At 44.9% G+C, this 19,546-nt stretch overlaps 2 protein-coding genes across 3 annotated transcripts; one reads left to right on the top strand and one right to left on the bottom strand.

The window, feature by feature from the left end:
* Positions 1–3,482: 3,482 nt before the first annotated feature.
* On the top strand, positions 3,483–4,796 carry LOC147964919 (uncharacterized). The gene is made up of 2 exons (XM_087527887.1): positions 3,483–3,515; positions 3,653–4,796. The coding sequence occupies exons 1-2, from the start codon at positions 3,483–3,485 to the stop codon at positions 4,754–4,756; spliced, it is 1,137 nt and encodes a 378-aa protein (XP_087384013.1). The 3' UTR covers positions 4,757–4,796.
* A 1,888-nt stretch (positions 4,797–6,684) lies between these two features.
* LOC125513177 (nuclear poly(A) polymerase 4) lies at positions 6,685–16,940 on the bottom strand. Of its 2 annotated transcripts, none has more exons than XM_087527768.1 (12): positions 16,463–16,940; positions 16,287–16,364; positions 15,645–15,752; positions 10,161–10,223; positions 9,911–10,072; positions 9,359–9,472; positions 9,222–9,284; positions 8,793–9,122; positions 8,552–8,716; positions 7,455–8,366; positions 7,259–7,310; positions 6,685–7,142 (listed from the first exon to the last, which is right to left on the bottom strand). In XM_087527768.1, the coding sequence occupies exons 1-10, from the start codon at positions 16,592–16,594 to the stop codon at positions 7,485–7,487; spliced, it is 2,097 nt and encodes a 698-aa protein (XP_087383894.1). In that variant the 5' UTR covers positions 16,595–16,940; the 3' UTR covers positions 6,685–7,142; positions 7,259–7,310; positions 7,455–7,484. The 2 variants fall into 2 exon arrangements, with proteins under 2 accessions (XP_087383894.1, XP_087383895.1); XM_087527769.1 differs by having other exon boundaries at positions 7,259–7,301.
* Between the last annotated feature and the right edge of the window lie 2,606 nt (positions 16,941–19,546).

The raw sequence follows: 19,546 nt of genomic DNA, 5'->3' as shown, positions 1-19,546 counted from the left end.
CAAAACGGAGCTCAAGTGCAAAAGATATGACAGTTTTGGAGATACCCGTGTTGACATCAGATTAGAAAATGGCATGAAACCTAATTAAGATGGCCTTGGATGAAAAAACTTTCAACTACAAAGTTCTTCGTCTCGTCGAAACGGACGATTTTGTTATAAAAATCGTCCTCATCCAAAGTCGGATGCAAAAGTTACAGGCAAAACAGTGGGCCGCAGCAGTATTTGGCCGGATCATCCGGGCCGGGATCCAGATCATCCGGACTATCATCCGGGTAAATTAAAAAACCATAAATTTCAGACCCGTGAAGCCAGATCATCCGGATGGCACCCAGATCATCCGGGTAAAGCCCGGACAATCCGGACATGAGTCCGGACATCTGGACAACTTTTTCTGCTACAGACTTTAGAAAACGTCCCGAAACACCCTCAAGATGGTCTCAGATCAAAAAGTGTTCGGCAGAAAAGTTGCACGTCTCGTCGAGGCGGTTGATTTTGATATAAAAATCATCTTAATATGAGTTCGTATGCAAAAGTTACAGCCCGATTAGTGAGCTGATGTCAAAAAACTGGGCTAGGCCGGATTATCCGGGCCTTGAGCCGGACATCCGGGCCAGAGGTCCTGAATACTCCGTGTTTTATTAGGTTTTGATAATTTGGACGGCTAGGAAAGTCCTTTTCTTGTACGGGAAGTCCATCCGCCTCATATATAGACAAGAGGTGACGGCCGATTGAACAACAACACACAATCGCAAAACACACCTACTTTTTACCCTAGTTTTACATCTCTCCCTTGTTCTTTCTCTCTCTCATTCTTTGTTCTTCATATTGAAGGGCAGCGATCCTCGAGGCTCTAGGGGCGGGCAAACCGACCTAGGGCAGCCCATAACCGCCGCACGTCCAGACGGGGTCCCTCCCGGGCGCGTGGGGTTTCGGGTCCTGAAAAGCACCCGCCGGATTGCTTGTGTACCGCGCTTCCAGACAGGTCTCCTTAGACATGAGCTGCGGTGCATCACCCTCGGCGTTGGAGGTACATGGTGACGTGTTCGTGTGCGAACACACTTTTTGGCGACTCTGCTAGAGACGAAAGATGAAGAATCATCATCAACCATGTCTAATATCCCCAAGCCCTCAGAAGTTGACGCTGATAACATCATTAAGCCCGGTCTTGATGAACTATCGGATGAACATCGCCAAGCCTACGAAGCACGCAAGAAGCAGCGTGAAGAGGCTTTTGAGGCTCTCAAGAAGAAGCGCGAGGAGGAGGATTTGGAAGCGTTTCTTTCAAGTTTCAAGAAGGACCGTCAAGGCAACATCACTCCGGCTGGAAACGTCAATTTTCCTCCCCTCATCGACGAACAAGATGTGATCACTGTGAGTAAAGTTTTTTTCTCCAGAGCAAGTGGTTGTGATTGAAAGTCTTGTTAGTAAGCGTAATGTGATGGCATACAATTCTTTTGTGGCTAGTGCTAATGCTCAGAAAAATATGCCTCCATCATCTAATGGTACTGTTGGTATATCCGAAAACCCTAGTCCAATTTTACCTATTTCATCGGCACCACCTATGCAACAACAATATAATATGCCGTTGAATTTTTACTCTACACAAACCAACCAGCTTGTGGCTACACCTACATACCCTAATCCTATTATGAGTGTGCCCAATTCGGCGTCAACGCTGAATCACTTTGTCACACCACCCATAGGCGCAAGCATGTTTGGTCTTCTGTCGAATTATGGTTCGGCTCCCATCTCACAAGTGGCACCAATAGCTAGTACTCAGGTTGCTCCTATGTCATTGCCACAAACATCGTCATCTACCTCGGATCCAATTTTAGCTAAATTAAGGGAGGATTTGCATAAGATGTTTCTAGAAACTTTCGGAAACGAGCCAAAAGTAAAGAGTCGTGTGTACCAAAAGCCTTATCCTGAACACTTCGATGCAATTTCTTACCATCAAGGTTATAAGGTTCCTGATTTTGTTAAATTTAGTGGTGAGGGTACGAAAACGACTTGGGAGCATGTGAGTCAGTATCTAGCACAGTTGGGTGAAGCAGGTTCCATAGAAGAGTTGAAAGTGCGTTTATTTCCCCTGTCTTTAACTGGCACCGCATTTTCATGGTTTGCTGCTTTACCACATGGTTCAATTCTCTTATGGTCGCAATTAGAGCAAAAGTTTCATGATCACTTTTATAGCGGCGATAATGAGCTTAAGTTGTCACATCTTACATCGGTTAGGCAAAAACATGATGAATCGGTCACCGATTATGTCAAGAGATTTAGAGATATAAAAAACCGATGTTATAGCTTAGTGATAACTAAGAGAGACTTGGCGGATCTTGTTCTTAATGGTTTGAAAACTCACATTAAAAAGAGGCTAGAAAGTTATGAGTTTTTGAGCATTAATCAAGTCTTACCAAAAGCTTTGACCCAAGAGAGTCGAAGTAAAGAGGTCCATAGGTCAACAACCGATCGTCCTAGAATGCATATGATTGAACACAATGATGATAATTCGGACGATGAGGTTGATGTCTATACTACTGAATTTGTTTGGTCCTCAAAGGCCAAACCCTATATGTGCAATGCTCTTAAGCCGATTCGCAAGAATCGTGATGAGGAGATGAGGTTTACTTTTGATATATCAAAGTGTGATAAAATATTTGATGCTCTCTTGCAAGATAAGATGATTAGAATATCACACACCATACCGCCGTTTGAGGAGCTGAAACGGCGTGCTTATTGCAAGTACCATAATTCATTTTCTCATGCTACTAACGATTGCAATGTTTTTCGACGACAGATACAATCGGCCATTAATGACGGACGATTGAATTTTGCTGAGATGCAAGTTGATAAGCAGCCCTTCCCCATAAACACCATAGACTTGGAAGGGAAGAAAATGTTAGTTCGGCCTAACATAGCCGAATCTGCTAATAAAGATAATGTTGTTATTGGTGAACCCAGGAATAGCAAGGAGGGCGACAAGGTCTTGGGAAGAAAGATTGTGCTTGAGAAGCAACCCGATGGCAAGGAAGTGTTGAAGATCACTATAAAAAATGCTACACTCGGGGGGCAACCACAAGTACAAGAGGATGCTCATGTTAAATTGATCAAGCCCAAGAATTCAGAAGTTGGCAAGTGGAAAAAGAATGAAACTAAGAACAAGATAATCAAGCCAACTTTTGATATGTTGCTATCCAAATATGCAAGTCAAGCGGCCGGTTCTAGCTCTAATCGGCCATCACATTCAAAGCGTTCAAGATTGCCTCCGAAGCAAGAGTTTCGACGATATGCAAGGCCATATGGGTCATGGGCACCGACACCATGGATGTCACAACCCTCCTATGCGCCATATTACATGAGAGGCTTCAGTGGAGGATGGGGGCAGCCCCCAATGGCTCCTTATGCTTCCCATATGGGGTGGGAAGCACCTAGAAGGCCTGCTCGCGAGAGGCTTTATTATCCCACACAAGGCCGTTTGAGCTATGGTGCTAATCGGCCAACAAAAATTTCTCCAAGTAAGGCCAATAAAAAAGTGTGGCATGTTAAGTCATCTAATGCGAAAATTTCAGAATGCGACAAGCAAAAGGAGATCGAAAAGCCGGTTGTTGGTAATCTGGCTACTTCTAATGGTGATATTGTTATTGTTCAGCAGGGTTCCATGGTTGGTGATCATGAGGCAAGCACAAGCAAGGCCAAACCAAGGGATCCCAAATATACTCAACCTAAGTGGTGTCCTCCCGGTTTAACCAAGACCATGAAAAGGAGATTACAACGCATGAGGAACCACGAGAAGGTAGAGCACAAAGAGGAGAGGCAAAGGGACGAATTGTTAAGTGAAATTCGGCCCATGGCACTCACAAAACAAGTGTGGAGGCCTAAACAAAAACAAAACACGGATGCTTCTACATTAGCTGCAGCAACACCTTCACCACCAAAAGAGGATGATGTGACCCCTATTACATCGTCCACACCACCTAAAAAATCCCCTTCAATTGAGGAAACTTTGAGCCCAATATACACATTGGGGGATGAAGATGAGATGGTGGATTACGACTCTACGCCGGTTCGGGAAGGTATGGATATTAATATGGTGTATTACTTACCTGTTGAGTTTCGTGCTATAGGTGAAGAAGGGGAGGTGGCTCAACTGGATTTTGGTCCAAAGAACGCCATCTTCGAGAAGCCAAAAGAACTGGTGAAACACTTGAAGCCATTGTACCTCAAAGGTCATATTAACGGATCGCCGGTTGCTAGGATGCTCGTTGATGGTGGTGCTGTGGTAAATCTTATGCCCTACTCGGTCTTCAAGAAGTTGGGATTAGATAATGATGCATTGATGAAGACCAATATAGTACTTGATGGATTTGAGGGTAAAGAAAAGACAGAGGCCAAAGGTGTGATGTGCATGGAACTCACCATGGGAAGCAAAACTTTGGCCACCACATTCTTCATCTCCGAGGTGCAAGGTAACTATAATGTTATATTAGGCCGCGATTGGGTTCATGCTAACCAATGTGTGTCATCTACCATGCATCAATTCTTACAGTGGGTCGATGATGAGGTAGAAGTCATTCACGCGGATAATTCGGCTTGTGTTGCTTTGGCCGATGCATCGGTGGATTGGAATCATCCGAATGTTACTTGCTTAACAGGGCGTGACCTCTCGAAGTTTGATTTCCTTAGTGCTACGAGGAACGGGTTCATTCCCATCTCTTTAAAGCCGATTGGTGGTGATCGGTTCCAGGGTATGATGTAAACAAAAAGTTAAGCATGGCCGATATAGAAATTATCGCCCTAAGCACATAAAATGGCCGATGGAGTGTTGACATCGTCCTTAGGAAAAGCACCGTGCAAGTTATTTAAAACAGGGGCATGTGTTGACGCTAGAAAATGGCATGATCACAAAGAGTGACTTAAGGCTGTAGCAAGATGAGTTCAAATTCATGATGTCATGTCACCATTGGATGACTCTCTTCAAGATGATCGAAATAAATATGAAGATGGACCAAAACGGAGCTCAAGTGCAAAAGATATGACAGTTTTGGAGATACCCGTGTTGACATTAGATTAGAAAATGGCATGAAACCTAATTAAAATGGCCTTGGATGAAAAAACTTTCGACTACAAAGTTCTTCGTCTCATCGAAACGGACGATTTTGATATAAAAATCGTCCTCATCCGAAGTCGTATGCAAAAGTTACAGGCAAAACAGTGGGCTGCAGCAGTATTTGGCCGGATCATCCGGGCCGAGATCCAGATCATCCGGGCAAATTAACAAAACCATAAATTTCGGACCCCGTGAAGCCAAATCATCCTGATGGCACCCAAATCATCCGGGTAAAGCCCGGACAATCCAGACATGAGTCCGGACATCTGGACAATTTTTTCTGCTACAGACTTTAGAAAACGTCCCGAAACACCCTCAAGATGATCTCAGATCAAAAAGTGTTCAACAGAAAAGTTGTGCGTCTCGTCGAGGCAGTTGATTTTGATATAAAAATTATCTTAATCCAAGTTCGTGTGTAAAAGTTACAGCCCGATTAGTGAGCTGCTATCAGAAAACTGGGCTAGGCCGGATCATCCGGGCCTTGAGCCGGACATCCGGGTCGGAGGTCGTGAATACTCCGTGTTTTATTAGGTTTTGATAATTTGGACAGCTAGGAAAGTCCTTTTTTTGTACAGGAAGTCCATCCGCCTCATATATAGACAAGAGGTGACGGTTGATTGAACAACAACACACAATCGCAAAATACATCTACTTTTTACCCTAGTTTTACATCTCTTCCTTGTTCTTTCTCTCTCTCGTTCTTCATTCGTTCTTTGTATTGAAGGGCAGCGATCCTCGAGGCTCTAGGGGCGGGCGAACCGACCTAGGTCAGCCCATAGCCGCCGCACGTCCAGACGGGGTCCCTCCCGAGCGCGTGGGGTTTCGGGTCCTGAAAAGCACTCGCCGGATTGCTTGCGTACCGCGCTTCCGGACGGGTCTCCTTCGACATGAGCTGTGGTGCATCACCCTCAGCATTGAAGGTACACGGTGATGTGTTCGTGTGCGAACACCAACGACCAGAAAAGCTTCAACCAGCGGCGTGTTTTGCTACAATGGATGCGACGACAAATGCTATAGAAGCCGATTAGGCATCGGAGCTGCATCCAGCGGCATTTTTTGCTACAACGGGCATGTGTTTTTGCTTGAACCATCGATGAGCGGGGGCGAGCGGCGGGAGCAACATCAAGTGATGCAAAAAGCTACGACCCGCATCAGGTTTTGCTAGAACCACAAAAATCTCCACTGGCGAGGCATGGCGGCCGCCACCGTGGGGGCGGCATGGATGCACGGTTGCTGCGCGGTCATTTTTCCTAAGACAACAACCACCTGATGGACCAGCAGTGCGACAGATGGATGGAAGTGATCATCGCACACGCTTTCGAGCTCGCCGGTAGTGGGGCTGAGCGCAATGACCACGAGGGCATGCGAGGGGTGAGCGAGCGGCGCTGGAGGGAGAAAGGAAGACGCGAGACAGGGCCGGGGGCTGGTTGAGTTGGCTCATCTGGCTGTCAGTCATCAAATCAGAGGGCTGAACAGTTGGCAGCATAATAGCATATGGTCCACGGCTCAAGAGCGAATCCAGGGTTCTGGATGTGGTCATCAATGATTGGGAAAAGGAACATGATAATGCAATCATATGAGTAGACAAAGCTTCCAGCATTTGAAAATTATCATAGGTAAAGGGTGTGCAGTCTTCTCTATGACAAAATTGATGGTAAGCTACCTAACTCTGACCTGAACCTATGTAATTAATGTGTAAGGTAGAGCATCTCTGTATAACACTTACAAGCTGTGTATTATACTAGTAATAAGATCAAGTAACCTGGATGGTACATGGTTCGCAGTTTTGGGTAACAGCTTGTCTTTGTCACAGAAGCATCTGGGACAAACTGCTGCACATTTGCTCCATATAGCTGACTGAACATTCCGGCACCACAAGCACCTCTTCTTTCAAGACCCCCTTCTGAGAAAATCCATGTCAGAACTCGGAGCAAACAAACTTACCGACCACAGGCATGAAACCCCTGTTCCATTCAACAAGTCAGCAGTCTTTTTTCCTTTTGACTATCCTCCACTCACGCAGTTTAGGGCAGACCTGTCATTTGGAAAAACACCAAACAGCACATGGTAAACAAAATACAGCATTTTTTTAGGACAAAAATACAGTACTTTGGATGCTAAATGCAACAGGATTATGATTACAAGACATGCCTAATTGAAGCTTTCTGGCTTCTGGATACAACCAATTTGGCACCTGCATAATCTTTAAAATATCACTTCAATCAAACCACTCAGCTTTGCAGACAAAAATAATTAAACAAAACATAAACAGTAAAACATGAGCAAATTTTGTATCATAACGAAAATAGAATGATAATTTGAACAGGGAATGCACAGGAAGCTAAACCTGTTTAGTGGAAGGTCACTTCAAATCAGCTCATTCACACAAGTGCATATTCTCACCAAGGACGTTTCCGGTGAGCATTTCTGTCTGTTCCATAAACTTGGCAGAATTGCTGTTTGCCAAGCTACCAATTCCCTCAAACTTGGGTTCATCTTTCTCAGCCACACATTTTAAAGGTGTCTGCACTGCCATAGTCTGAACCGTACCATTGATAACACATGCCATTGAGCTTTCAGGACCAACAGTTTCATCAACCATGTGAACTGTTTCCACAGCTGCACAGCTTGTGCCTGATGCTGCAGACTCCTCAGATCCATGTGGTGAACTGGAGCAATTTGCTGATTCCAAATTTACATCGCCATGCGACAGTCCATTCTGAACTCCATTACAGAGGGCACTGGAAACCAAGTTGACTGTGTTTTCGGATACACCTTTACTTACAATGCTTCCATATTCAGGTGGACTTTCCTCGTAGCCTAGGCTTACTGAAGACCTTTTAACAGATTTACATGATTCACTGTGACCAGCTCCATCAAAATCACGCTTTCTCTTTAGTTGGCCCAACATAGATGCTGTCAGTGTGTCATCTTCAGTGTCATGTCTATCAGACTGCTCTCGCTGGTTTGCATGCATTGCTGGACAAGGTTTCTTGTAACCCACATAATGAGGGATCTGCTTCTTACGAATATGAGTGACCGCTAGGTCCATTCCAGACTTCCACAATGTGTACATTCCGATTTCATGCATAAACTCATCTACCGTTCCACGAATATCAAAGTTTTGACCATGTATTTTCATCCCTTCTTTCCTTGATAAGCCCATGTAGAAGGAGCAATGAGCACACTGTACTGTAGGATTTGAATAGTCACATGGGTAAGGATGGCATTGCAGCATTCCATTAGTATCCCGCTCTATCTGCATTTGATTAAAAATATATTATCACAGGGGAAGAAAGTATTCTGCGGTATCTTGGTATAAAAAAGACCTGCTATATGTTTCTAATAAATATATGATCACAAAAGAGCAACTATAGTTAAAAACAAAAAATTGAGGGTTAAAATTAAGGCTGGTGAGTGATAAAGTAATAAAATGAGGGAAACCTTCAAGGTCAGCTGCCTCAGTCGAGACTCGACCCATCCCTTCCAAAGCCGAAGATCATCATCATTGTCCGCAACAATGTCAACCACTAGATACTTTGTATATGCCTCGAAAAAATTAAAAGGCTCAAACAAGGCAGTCCAACTAGCCTTATTAAGGTCAATTTCCTGCATCAAAGATTCAGCAATGACGAATTGTCCTGAACACTAGCTCTAACATATAAAGGTAAAAATAGTGTAATACCTGACAAATCTTATTACCGAGCTTAAATTGCTCCTTGATAACCCTCAATGTGCTAGAAGATACATTATAGCTAGAGTTCATGCATGGATAGCCTGGAGTTATGATAGGCATAACATGAGATCTATCACGAGGATTTTTACGTGGATCCCATACAGAAAAACCAAGGTCATCATTCTCAATGGCACAAAGCATCACTGGATTCGGCCACTGCCACTGCGTAAAAACTCTGAAGAATCTTGAGACCAGCATACTTGGTACAGCATTAGGATAGAGTTGGCAGATAAGAGCAACCAATATGGCCCAGTTGACACCCCCAAGGAAACCAGTAACCTAACCAAGAAAACTTTTAGATGCCAGCACGATTCACTCACAAATTTACACGGTTCACTCACAAATTTAAATGGATCACAGATGATAAACCATGCTTACATTGGAATAAACGCCCCTTCTCTCTGCCCAGTACTTCAAACACCTGAGTGTTGTCCGGAAGTTCTACAAAGCATATGATTATTATAATGAGAAAGTGGAACAAGCATAAACAAATGGCAATTCCTGAATTAAATAACCTCAACATTTGGAACAAGTCGAAGAATCTGGTCTGCCACCCTGCACCCATTAAGACTTCGAACAGTTGATTCGTCAACGCCACAAAGCACAGACCCTTCAGAGATGTTGAAATCCTGCAACCATATTACAGAGGGGGGGGGGGGGGCTTGCATCATAGACTTATTGGCATGTAACTGCAAAAGAATTCAATGCAAATAAAATGTAGTGATGCACAACTTGCATTGAACTGGATGGTTTGCCTTTCTCATCACCTCAATATTGTAACCAAATGACCACCATTTAAGTTGAAGCAGACATTATAAATCTCCATCAACAGTTCAGTTGGTATAACAATTCCAAATAACAGGTCTTATCATAATTCCCCATAAACATTTGCGGCATGCATTCGTTAGGGACAACTAAAGCGGGGAAGGGACCTTACAGAATTGCTTGAGCAGTCAAAAGCAATACCTCAGGTGGATTGCATACTCGGAATGCATAACGATAATACTACTCAAGTGTAACAAAAATATTTGAGAACATGCACAAATATTACATAAAATGCAACTTACTGGTGGTATTACTGCAAGAGATACACTGGCATAGAGAAGGTCAATTGCCATCCCGTGGAACTTAAATTTCATAAGAGGTACATGAGCATCAGGTACAGGTTGTAGTTCAGTCACTTCTTCCAGTTGTGTTAATATGCCATGTAGTGTGACAAAGAAATCCTCCTGCAGAAATATTAACATTGATTATTATAAGACATATGTAATCTATAAACAGTAGGTTTTATGCAAAAGAAAGGTGACTAGACTTCACCTCTCGGTTCACATATGAAGGTCCAACACATAAGATATCAATGTCTGCTCCAGGCCCATGAACCTAACAAAGAGGTCATTATGAAGTAGACTCGGTTAAATTTACCAGCACAGGAAGTATTTACTCCAGAAGCCGAAGGAGATCATACTGTAACAGGAACTTAGCAAAATACGTGAAAGAGCATAAAACTAAGAAAGCATGTGATGTGCTGAAAGGTACATGGACAGATGCTGCACAGTGACTGGCATTTAAACCTGTACATTGTAGAATCCCTTATTCCTGTGAGTTGACTACTGATATCAGAAGATTAGAAATATCCATCACACATGTGCCACTCCCACACATGGTTAGAAATGATTCTTAGCACGTTAAACTATTATTATTGCTTACAATAATGTTTAAGAATATTGTTTGGAAAAAGATGCAAAATCTCAAACATCAGCAACTACTCAATTGAATCTATCTTCCCTATGTACCAGTATTAATGATCTGTCAGGTATCCTTGCGACGAGGGGCATACCATCAACACCAACCAAGCAGCATCGGTTCCAATCTCGAAAGCATGGATACAGCAGATTCAGCGATTTGCTGTCCTAGTGCGGCAGGACACGGTGACACGCCGAGATACGTGTATCCCACAGTACCATCTCATTTACAAAAAAAAAAAGACAAGGCTGGGATATGGTGGGGACTCGGGAGGCCCAATAACAGCCTCTGCCTGATACAAACCCACTCGCACATACGCTCACCACAAAAGGAAACGAGCTGCTCCTGGCTCTAGCGAACGCGCCGCCACCGCCTAGATCAACGCCGCTGCCTGGACTCGCCCTGCCACCGTTTCCCAAGCACAGCAGCCTCTCCTACCAACGGCAATCACGCTCGAGCAGGTAACCCCAAGCACAGCAGCCTCTCTTCAACCTCTTCATCTCTTTGTGACTCTTGCTGTTGAGCTGCTGCTGCTTGCTTCCCCATGCAGCCATGTCATTGCTGCTTGCGTTTTGATTGGCTACATGATATTGTGCTCGATTGAATGTGGTGCTGCTGTTGGGTGTTGATTGTTGCTTTCTGTTAGGGAGCATGTTATCTGGGAGCACCACTGCCAGTAGCCAAGACACTGAAGGGCAGCCTGGTGTTGAGATCCTGCTAGTTTACTAATACTAGCGTTTGATGTACTTTGTAAGTTGCAATGACATGGGTCTAGAGGATCAATTAATTCAATAATTGAGCACTTGAAAAATGAGACAGCAGATGGAAATGAGGCAGTATTCTGATCTCATCTCAATTCCTCATTAATTTTTTTGTTTTAACTCTATATTACATGGCAACACAACAACAACAACAACAACAACAACAAAGCCTTTAGTCCCAAACAAGTTGGGGTAGGCTAGAGGTGAAACCCATAAGATCTCGCAACCAACTCATGGCTCTGGCACATGGATAGCAAACTTCCACGCACCCCTGTCCATGCTCTTTGGTGATACTCCAATCCTTCAGGTCTCTCTTAACGGACTCCTCCCATGTCAAATTCGGTCTACCCCGCCCTCTCTTGACATTCTCCGCACGCTTTAGCCGTCCGCTATGCACTGGAGCTTCTGGAGGCCTGCGCTGAATATGCCCAAACCATCTCAGACGATGTTGGACAAGCTTCTCCTCAATTGGTGCTACCCCAACTCTATCTCGTATATCATCATTCCGGACTCGATCCTTCCTCGTGTGGCCACACATCCATCTCAACATACGCATCTCCGCCACACCTAACTGTTGAACATGTCGCCTTTTAGTCGGCCAACACTCCGCGCCATACAACATTGCGGGTCGAACCGCCGTCCTGTAGAACTTGCCTTTTAGCTTTTGTGGCACTCTCTTGTCACAGAGAATGCCAGAAGCTTGGCGCCACTTCATCCATCCGGCTTTGATTCGATGGTTCACATCATCAATACCCCCATCCTCCTGCAACATTGACCCCAAATACCGAAAGGTGTCCTTCCGAGGTACCACCTGGCCATCAAGGCTAACCTCCTCCTCACACCTAGTAGTACTGAAACCGCACATCATGTACTCGGTTTTAGTTCTACTAAGCCTAAACCCTTTCGATTCCAAGCTTTGTCTCCATAACTCTAACTTCCTATTTACCCCCGTCCGACTATCGTCAACTAGCACCACATCATCCGCAAAGAGCATACACCATGGGATATCTCCTTGTATATCCCTTGTGACCTCATCCATCACCAATGCAAAAAGATAAGGGCTCAAAGCTGACCCCTGATGCAGTCCTATCTTAATCGGGAAGTCATCGGTGTCGACATCACTTGTTCGAACACTTGTCACAACATTATCGTACATGTCCTTGATGAGGGTAATGTACTTTGCTGGGACTTTGTGTTTCTCCAAGGCCCACCACATGACATTCCGCGGTATCTTATCATAGGCCTTCTCCAAGTCAATGAACACCATATGCAAGTCCTTCTTTTGCTCCCTATATCTCTCCATAAGTTGTCGTACCAAGAAAATGGCTTCCATGGTCGACCTCCCAGGCATGAAACCAAACTGATTTTTGGTCACGCTTGTCATTCTTCTTAAGCGGTGCTCAATGACTCTCTCCCATAGCTTCATTGTATGGCTCATCAGCTTAATTCCACGGTAATTAGTACAACTCTGAACATCCCCCTTGTTCTTGAAGATTGGTACTAATATACTCCGTCTCCATTCTTCTGGCATCTTGTTTGCCCGAAAAATGAGGTTGAAAAGCTTGGTTAGCCATACTATTGCTATGTCCCCGAGACCTTTCCACACCTCAATGGGGATACAATCAGGGCCCATCGCCTTGCCTCCTTTCATCCTTTTTAAAGCCTCCTTCACCTCAGACTCCTGGATTCGCCGCACAAAATGCATGCTGGTCTCATCAAAGGAGTCGTCTAGTTCAATGGTAGAACTCTCATTCTCCCCATTGAACAACTTGTCGAAATACTCCCGCCATCTATGCTTAATCTCCTCGTCCTTCACCAAGAGTTGGCCTGCTCCGTCCTTGATGCATTTGACTTGGCCAATGTCCCTCGTCTTCCTCTCTCGGATCTTGGCCATCTTATAGATGTCCCTTTCACCTTCCTTCGTGCCTAACCGTTGGTAGAGGTCCTCATATGCCCGACCCCTTGCTTCACCAACAGCTCGCTTTGCGGCCTTCTTCGCCATCTTGTACTTCTCTATGTTGTCTGCACTCCTATCCAGGTATAGGCGTCTGAAGCAATCTTTCTTCTCTTTAATCGCCTTCTGGACGTCATCATTCCACCACCAGGTATCCTTATCTTCGCTTCTCCTTCCCCTGGACACTCCAAACTCCTCCGAGGCCACCTTACGAATGCAAGTCGCCATCTTCATCCACACATTGTCCGCATCCCCTCCTTCCTCCCAAGGGCCCTCCTTAATTACCCTCTCCTTGAACACCTGAGCTACCTCCCCCTTGAGCTTCCACCACTTCGTTCTAGCGACTTTGGCACGCTTATCCCGCTGGACACGAATCCGAAAGCGGAAGTCAGCAACCACCAGCTTATGCTGGGGTACAACACTCTCTCCAGGTATCACCTTACAGTCTAGGCACGCACGCCTATCTTCTCTTCTCGAGAGGATGAAATCAATCTGGCTAGAGTGTTGGCCACTACTAAAAGTCACCAGATGTGATTCTCTCTTTCTAAAGAGGGTGTTAGCTACAATCATGTTGTAGGCTAGAGCAAAGCTTAAGACATCTTCTCCTTGATTCCTGATGCCATAGCCAAAGCCCCCATGTGCCCCTTCAAAACCTGTGTTAGATGTACCCACGTGGCCATTGAGGTCTCCTCCTATGAAGTGCTTCTCACCAATCGGTACACTCCTAACCATGTCTTCCAGGCCTTCCCAGAACTCCCTCTTGGTGTTCTCACTGTGGCCTACTTGCAGGGCATACGCGCTGATAACATTGAGAACCAAGTCCTCAACTACCAGCTTGACCAAGATAATCCGGTCCCCACGTCTCTTGACGTCTACCACTCCATACTTGAGGCTCTTGTTGATCAAGATGCCTACGCCATTTCTGTTTGCAGCCGTCCCCGTGTACCACAGCTTGAAGCCGGTATCCTCCACCTCCTTCGCCTTCTGTCCTCTCCATTTGGTTTCTTGGACGCAAAGGATATCAACACCTCTCCTCACCGCTGCATCAACTAGCTCCCGAAGCTTCCCTGTCAGAGACCCTACATTCCAGCTACCTAAGCGAATCCTCCTAGGCTCGGCTAGCTTCCTTACCCTTCGCACCCGTCGAGTCAAATGCGAAGACCCTTGCTCATTTTCCACTACACCCGGGCGCCGATGTAGCGCGCCACTAAGGATGCGACGACCCGATCCTCGCTCACTTGCCACCATATCCGGATCAAGATACGGCGCGCCACTTGGGGGGTGACGGTCCGGCCCTTGCCCACTTTCCACCACACCCGGGTTCCGATGTGGCATATTTAAAAATGCCACATGGCTATTTAAAAATTACATGGCATATTTAAAAATTTCTTTACGTATACTCGTCGTATCCCCAAAATGGCTATTTTGGGAAAATGTCGTATCCCATGTTATCGCCGTGTCTGTGTCTCCGTATCCGTGTTTCTTAGGTTCAGTACTAGATTGCGAAACATGCTGAACTAATTCACTACTCCAAACTCCTTCTAACTCAAATCTTATCTGTGACAATTATTGCTTTATTCTGGTCCATCATGAATTCATGAGAAAGTGTAAAAGTTGAATGTATGACCACATCTTTATTGGTTGTCGTTTTAGCTTACATCACACAGAACAGGTGGTCTTTGATTGTTTATCGGGCGACCTATTTCTCCCTCTTGATTGAACATAGTAATGGCACATAAATTACTCCACTGGTGCACCCTACTCATCCAATCACAATGACAATTTTTTCCTCTGACGTAATGTGTAGCAATGTTGCGGTGACAATATTTGTTTCACTCATTGGACTAAAGAGGAAAGGTTGTGATTACTTTCAGGTTACAAAAATTAGTTCTAGCAACCTTTTAATAAATAGTTGTAGCACTTAACTTGACTTTTGATTCGTTTTTCACCGTCTAGAAGAGCAGTAATGTGACCCTGACATAAACTATGCAATATCAGAGGAATGCAGTGCCAAGCTGATAACAACTCAACAAGCAATAGCAGTTTGGCAGCAGGTTATGGAATTTATACTGCAAAGTAACTTTTAGTAGGGGCCAATTTGGATGAAATGCCTAGAAAACCCAAAAGCATCTCTATGAGAGATGAAACAAGTCAAGTTTCTAAAACTGCAAACCCAAGTATGTTTACTTCTTCAAACGAGAACTTTTCGGTGGATGTTCTTATTTGAATCTGCTTGATTCACATTAATAAGATAATAAAAAGATAGACAAGTATGTTATTTAATGTGACAGAAGGGACAAGGTGTATGGAATAAAAGAATAGGGCAGAGAAATAGGCAGTTACCCCCAAGCGGTAAGATCCAAAAGTGAAAAGGACTACATTTGCCTTTTCAATCATTTGCTCAGAATACCCTTTCTGACTAGTTAACTGCTTCACCCATTCCTTAACTATCTGCAAATCAATTAAAAGCCCGCACAGGTTAGTAACTGCAGGGCAACGAAATGTAAGACCTGATAAAACATACTCCCTCTGTCCCAAAATAAGTGTCTCAACTTTGTACTAACTTTAGTATAAAGTTGTACTACAGTCAAGACAATTATTTTGGGACGGAGGGAGTAAATTACACTACAGATAGGATTTACCATTTCTATCTGAAATAGAAAAATGGAAACAGGAAAAAGACTAATCAAACATTCTCAAGTCTGGGTACTGAAATACAATACTCCACACCAAAAATCATTTGAATATAGTGCCCACAGGAAGCATTAGCTACTTAAATATCATAGTCATCGAAATGGCCATGCAAGGCAGACCTTTCCGATTAAATATAGTCCCCTTCTAGTTTCACCTCCTACTTCCATAGAATCAGAGACATCAAGTACTCCCTCTGTAAATAAATATAAGAGTGTTTAGATCACTAAAGTAGTGATCTAAACGCTCTTATATTTGTTTATGGAGGGAGTAGCAAGCAATGAAAGGGGTTACCCCATCAATCTCCCGTAGCACCTCCTCCCGTTTTGCGGACTGCTCCTCGCTCTCGTAAAGGCCCGCTTCAACCAAGAACTGCAATCATGTTGCCAACGACACAAAAGCAACACTATCATCACAACAGACCACTTAGCAAAGCTCCAAAACATAAGCGATTAGCAATGAATAATAACCTTTTCGAGCTCAGCCGTCTTCTGCAGATCGAACATGGTCGGCCTGGTCAAAGATAACGGCGGATCCATGCCGCTGTACCGCTTTGGGGACGACCGAGGTGCTACCCTGCCTGTGCCCACAGATCCCGCCATTGAACCGCACAAACACAAACGTAGCTGAAAATCCCGTCGGGATTACAGCAGAATCGGAATCAAGCTAACCGCCACGGCACCTGCATCCGACACCCACTGATTCAAATCGACCACTAGATTCGCTCGTCGAAACGCACGACGCAGGCCCGACCAAACCAAACCGGCGGAACCCTAGAAGGCCCAACCCTGTTCCCCTGCAATCCCGATGGCACCAAACTCGCCGCGCGAACGGCCGGCGGCGGAGGAGAACCCCTAGGTGTGTGCGTGGGCGCGAAACCTTTTCCCGTGTACGCGCGATGGAAACGGGAAAGCAATGCGCGTGAACAGTATAGACTACTCCCTCCATCCCATAATTTAAGACGTGTATCTATCTATTATCTACTATCTTTAAAAACATAAGAGGACGGAGAACTAATTCATTTTATCCGTCTAACCCTAGAATCTAACGATCAAGATCTTCCTAATGTTTAGCATATATATATCTATATCTATACCAATATAAAAAGACTCAAAGAGGCAGATCCAATTGATCTCGGCCATCGAACCAAGTCAATCCAACGACCTAGACTGCTCCAATGGCGAGCGTTAAACGTGTTTAACGTGCAATTAATAGCATGCCAAATATTACAGTAATCACAGGATTAACACACAAATAATAGCATACCTAATATCCGCGTGCAATTAATATATTGCCTAAATATTAACGTGCATTGCACGTGCGCATTTACTAGTCAAACACAGTCAAAGCAACCAACTGATCCTACTCATGATCAATCTCTCGTAAAAAAAACTCCCACGATTCTCTCGGTACCGCTTCGCCCCCTCACCAAAAAATTGTTGGGGAACACAATATTTTAAAAAAATTATCTACGATCATGCAAGATCTATCTAGGAAATGCATAGCAATGAGAGGGAGAGTGTGTCTACGTACCCTCGTAGACCGAAAGCGGAAGCGTTTAGTAACGCGGTTGATGTAGTCGAACGTCTTCATGATCCAACCGACCAAGTACCGAATGCACGGCACCTCCGCGATTTGCACATGTTCAGCTCGGTGACGTCTCTCGAACTCTTGATCCAGTTGAGGCCGAGGAGAGTTTCGTCAGCACGACGGCGTGGTGACAGTGATGATGAAGTTACCAACGCAGGGCTTCGCCTAAGCACTATGACAACATGACCGAGGTGTAAAACTATGGAGAGGGACACCGCATACGGCTAAAGATTAACTTGTGTCTCTATGGGGGTGCCCCCTTGTCGGTGTCAAAACTGACGGATCTCGGGTAGGGGGTCCCGAACTATGCGTCTAGGCTGGATGGTAACAGGAGGCAAGGGACACGAAGTTTTACCCAGGTTCAGGCCCTCTTGATGGAGGTAAAACCCTACGTCCTGCTTGATTAATATTGAAGATATGGGTGTTACAAGAGTAGATCTACCACGAGATCAGAGAGGCTAAACCCTAGAAGCTAGCCTATGGTATGATTCTATGTTGTGATTGTTGTCCTACGGACTAAAACCCTTCGGTTTATATAGACACCAGAGAGGGTTAGGGTTACACAAGGTCGGTTACAAATGAGGAGATATCCATATACGTATTGCCTAGCTTGCCTTCCACGCTAAGTAGAGTCCCATCGGACACGAGACGAAGTCTTCAATCTTGTATCTTCATAGTCTAACAGTCCGGCCAATGGAGATAATCCGGCTGTCCGGAGACCCCCTAATCCAGGACTCCCTCAGTAGCCCCTGAACCAGGCTTCAATGACGATGAGTCCGGCGCGCAGTTGCCTTCGGCATTGCAAGGCGGGTTCCTTCTCCGAATACATCACAGAAGAATTTGAATACAAGGATAGTGTCCGACCCTGCAAAATAAGTTCCACATTCCACCGTAGAGAGAATAATATTTTCGCAGATCTAATTTGCTAGCTTATTTTAGCAACACGACGCTACGTCATGGCCCGGTGATTATTCGAACCATTTCTTTTAACCAGCCCCGCACATAACGCGAGGCAGTTTTTCGACACGTCTTGTCAAAGCAGAGATCATGGGGAAAACTTTGTTCTTGCCACTCTAGCTTTTGCCAATTTTGCTTATGCCACTCTAGAATTTGACATCTCACTTTTGCCACTCTTTGCTTTTGACAATACATCACAAATGCCATTCCGTGGCAAAACCGATAATTTTTCATTTCACTTTTGCCACTCTTAGCTTTTAACAATGTATCACAATTGCCACTCTGAAAATTTTGCTTTTGCCACTGAATGGCAAAAGTGATATATTGTCAAAAGCTAAGAGTGGCAAAAGTGAAATGTCAAATTTTAGAGTGGCATAAGCAAAATTGGCAAAAGCTAGAGTGGCAAAAACAAAATTTTCCCGAGATCGTGTCCCCTTATTACGGGATTTTCATCAATAGGGGCGTGGGTAACCCAACCGCGCCATCAATTGCGGCGCTTGGGGGATAAGCGAGTTTTACCAGTCAAGTGGGGACGCTTAATTTTGTCCGCCCATATAAAGAGATAAGGATTCACCTTTCTATCCACGCCTTCTTCCTCCTCTGCTCATCCACTCCCGCACACTCGAACTCTAGCGCCCAAGATCTCACTTCCATCTCAACCTTCTCCAACCATGTCCGGAGTGGGAGGCAATTGTATGGTCTCCTCCGTCACGGAGGGAGACGTCAAGAAACTGAGGAGAGCCGGATACCTGCCCGACGACATCGCGCACCGGCTCCCAGATGAGGGACAGCTCATCCCCACCCCCGAGCCCCATGAGAGGGTGGTATTCCTCACCCATTTCCTCCGTAGACTAGGATTCCCTCTCCATCCCTTCGTCTGGGGGCTCATGTTTTATTACGGCCTAGATTTCCACGATCTGGCCCCGAACTTCATCCTCAACATCTCGGCGTTTATCGTCGTGTGCGAGGCCTTCCTCCGCATCAAGCCCCACTTCGGCTTATGGCTG

Source organism: Triticum urartu, chromosome 6A (assembly GCF_056163025.1).
Source record: "Triticum urartu cultivar PI428250 chromosome 6A, HENAU_Tu73, whole genome shotgun sequence".
Lineage (NCBI taxonomy): Eukaryota > Viridiplantae > Streptophyta > Magnoliopsida > Poales > Poaceae > Triticum > Triticum urartu.
This window is presented reverse-complemented; position numbering and strand designations above follow the sequence as displayed.

What these genes read in the sequence shown, in the direction of transcription:
- LOC147964919 (XM_087527887.1), top strand. Translation starts at nt 3,483, where the DNA reads ATGGTGCTAATCGGCCAACAAAAATTTCTCCAA. An exon ending in GCCAACAAAAATTTCTCCAA is followed by an intron (nt 3,516 to 3,652) that starts GTAAGGCCAATA and finishes ATTGTTCAGCAG; the next exon opens with GGTTCCATGGTTGGTGATCA.
- LOC125513177 (XM_087527768.1), bottom strand. Translation starts at nt 16,594, where the DNA reads ATGGCGGGATCTGTGGGCACAGGCAGGGTAGCACCTCGGTCGTCCCCA. An exon ending in CTTCATATGTGAACCGAGAG is followed by an intron (nt 10,073 to 10,160) that starts GTGAAGTCTAGT and finishes ATATTTCTGCAG; the next exon opens with GAGGATTTCTTTGTCACACT. An exon ending in CTCTTGCAGTAATACCACCA is followed by an intron (nt 9,473 to 9,910) that starts GTAAGTTGCATT and finishes ATATGGTTGCAG; the next exon opens with GATTTCAACATCTCTGAAGG.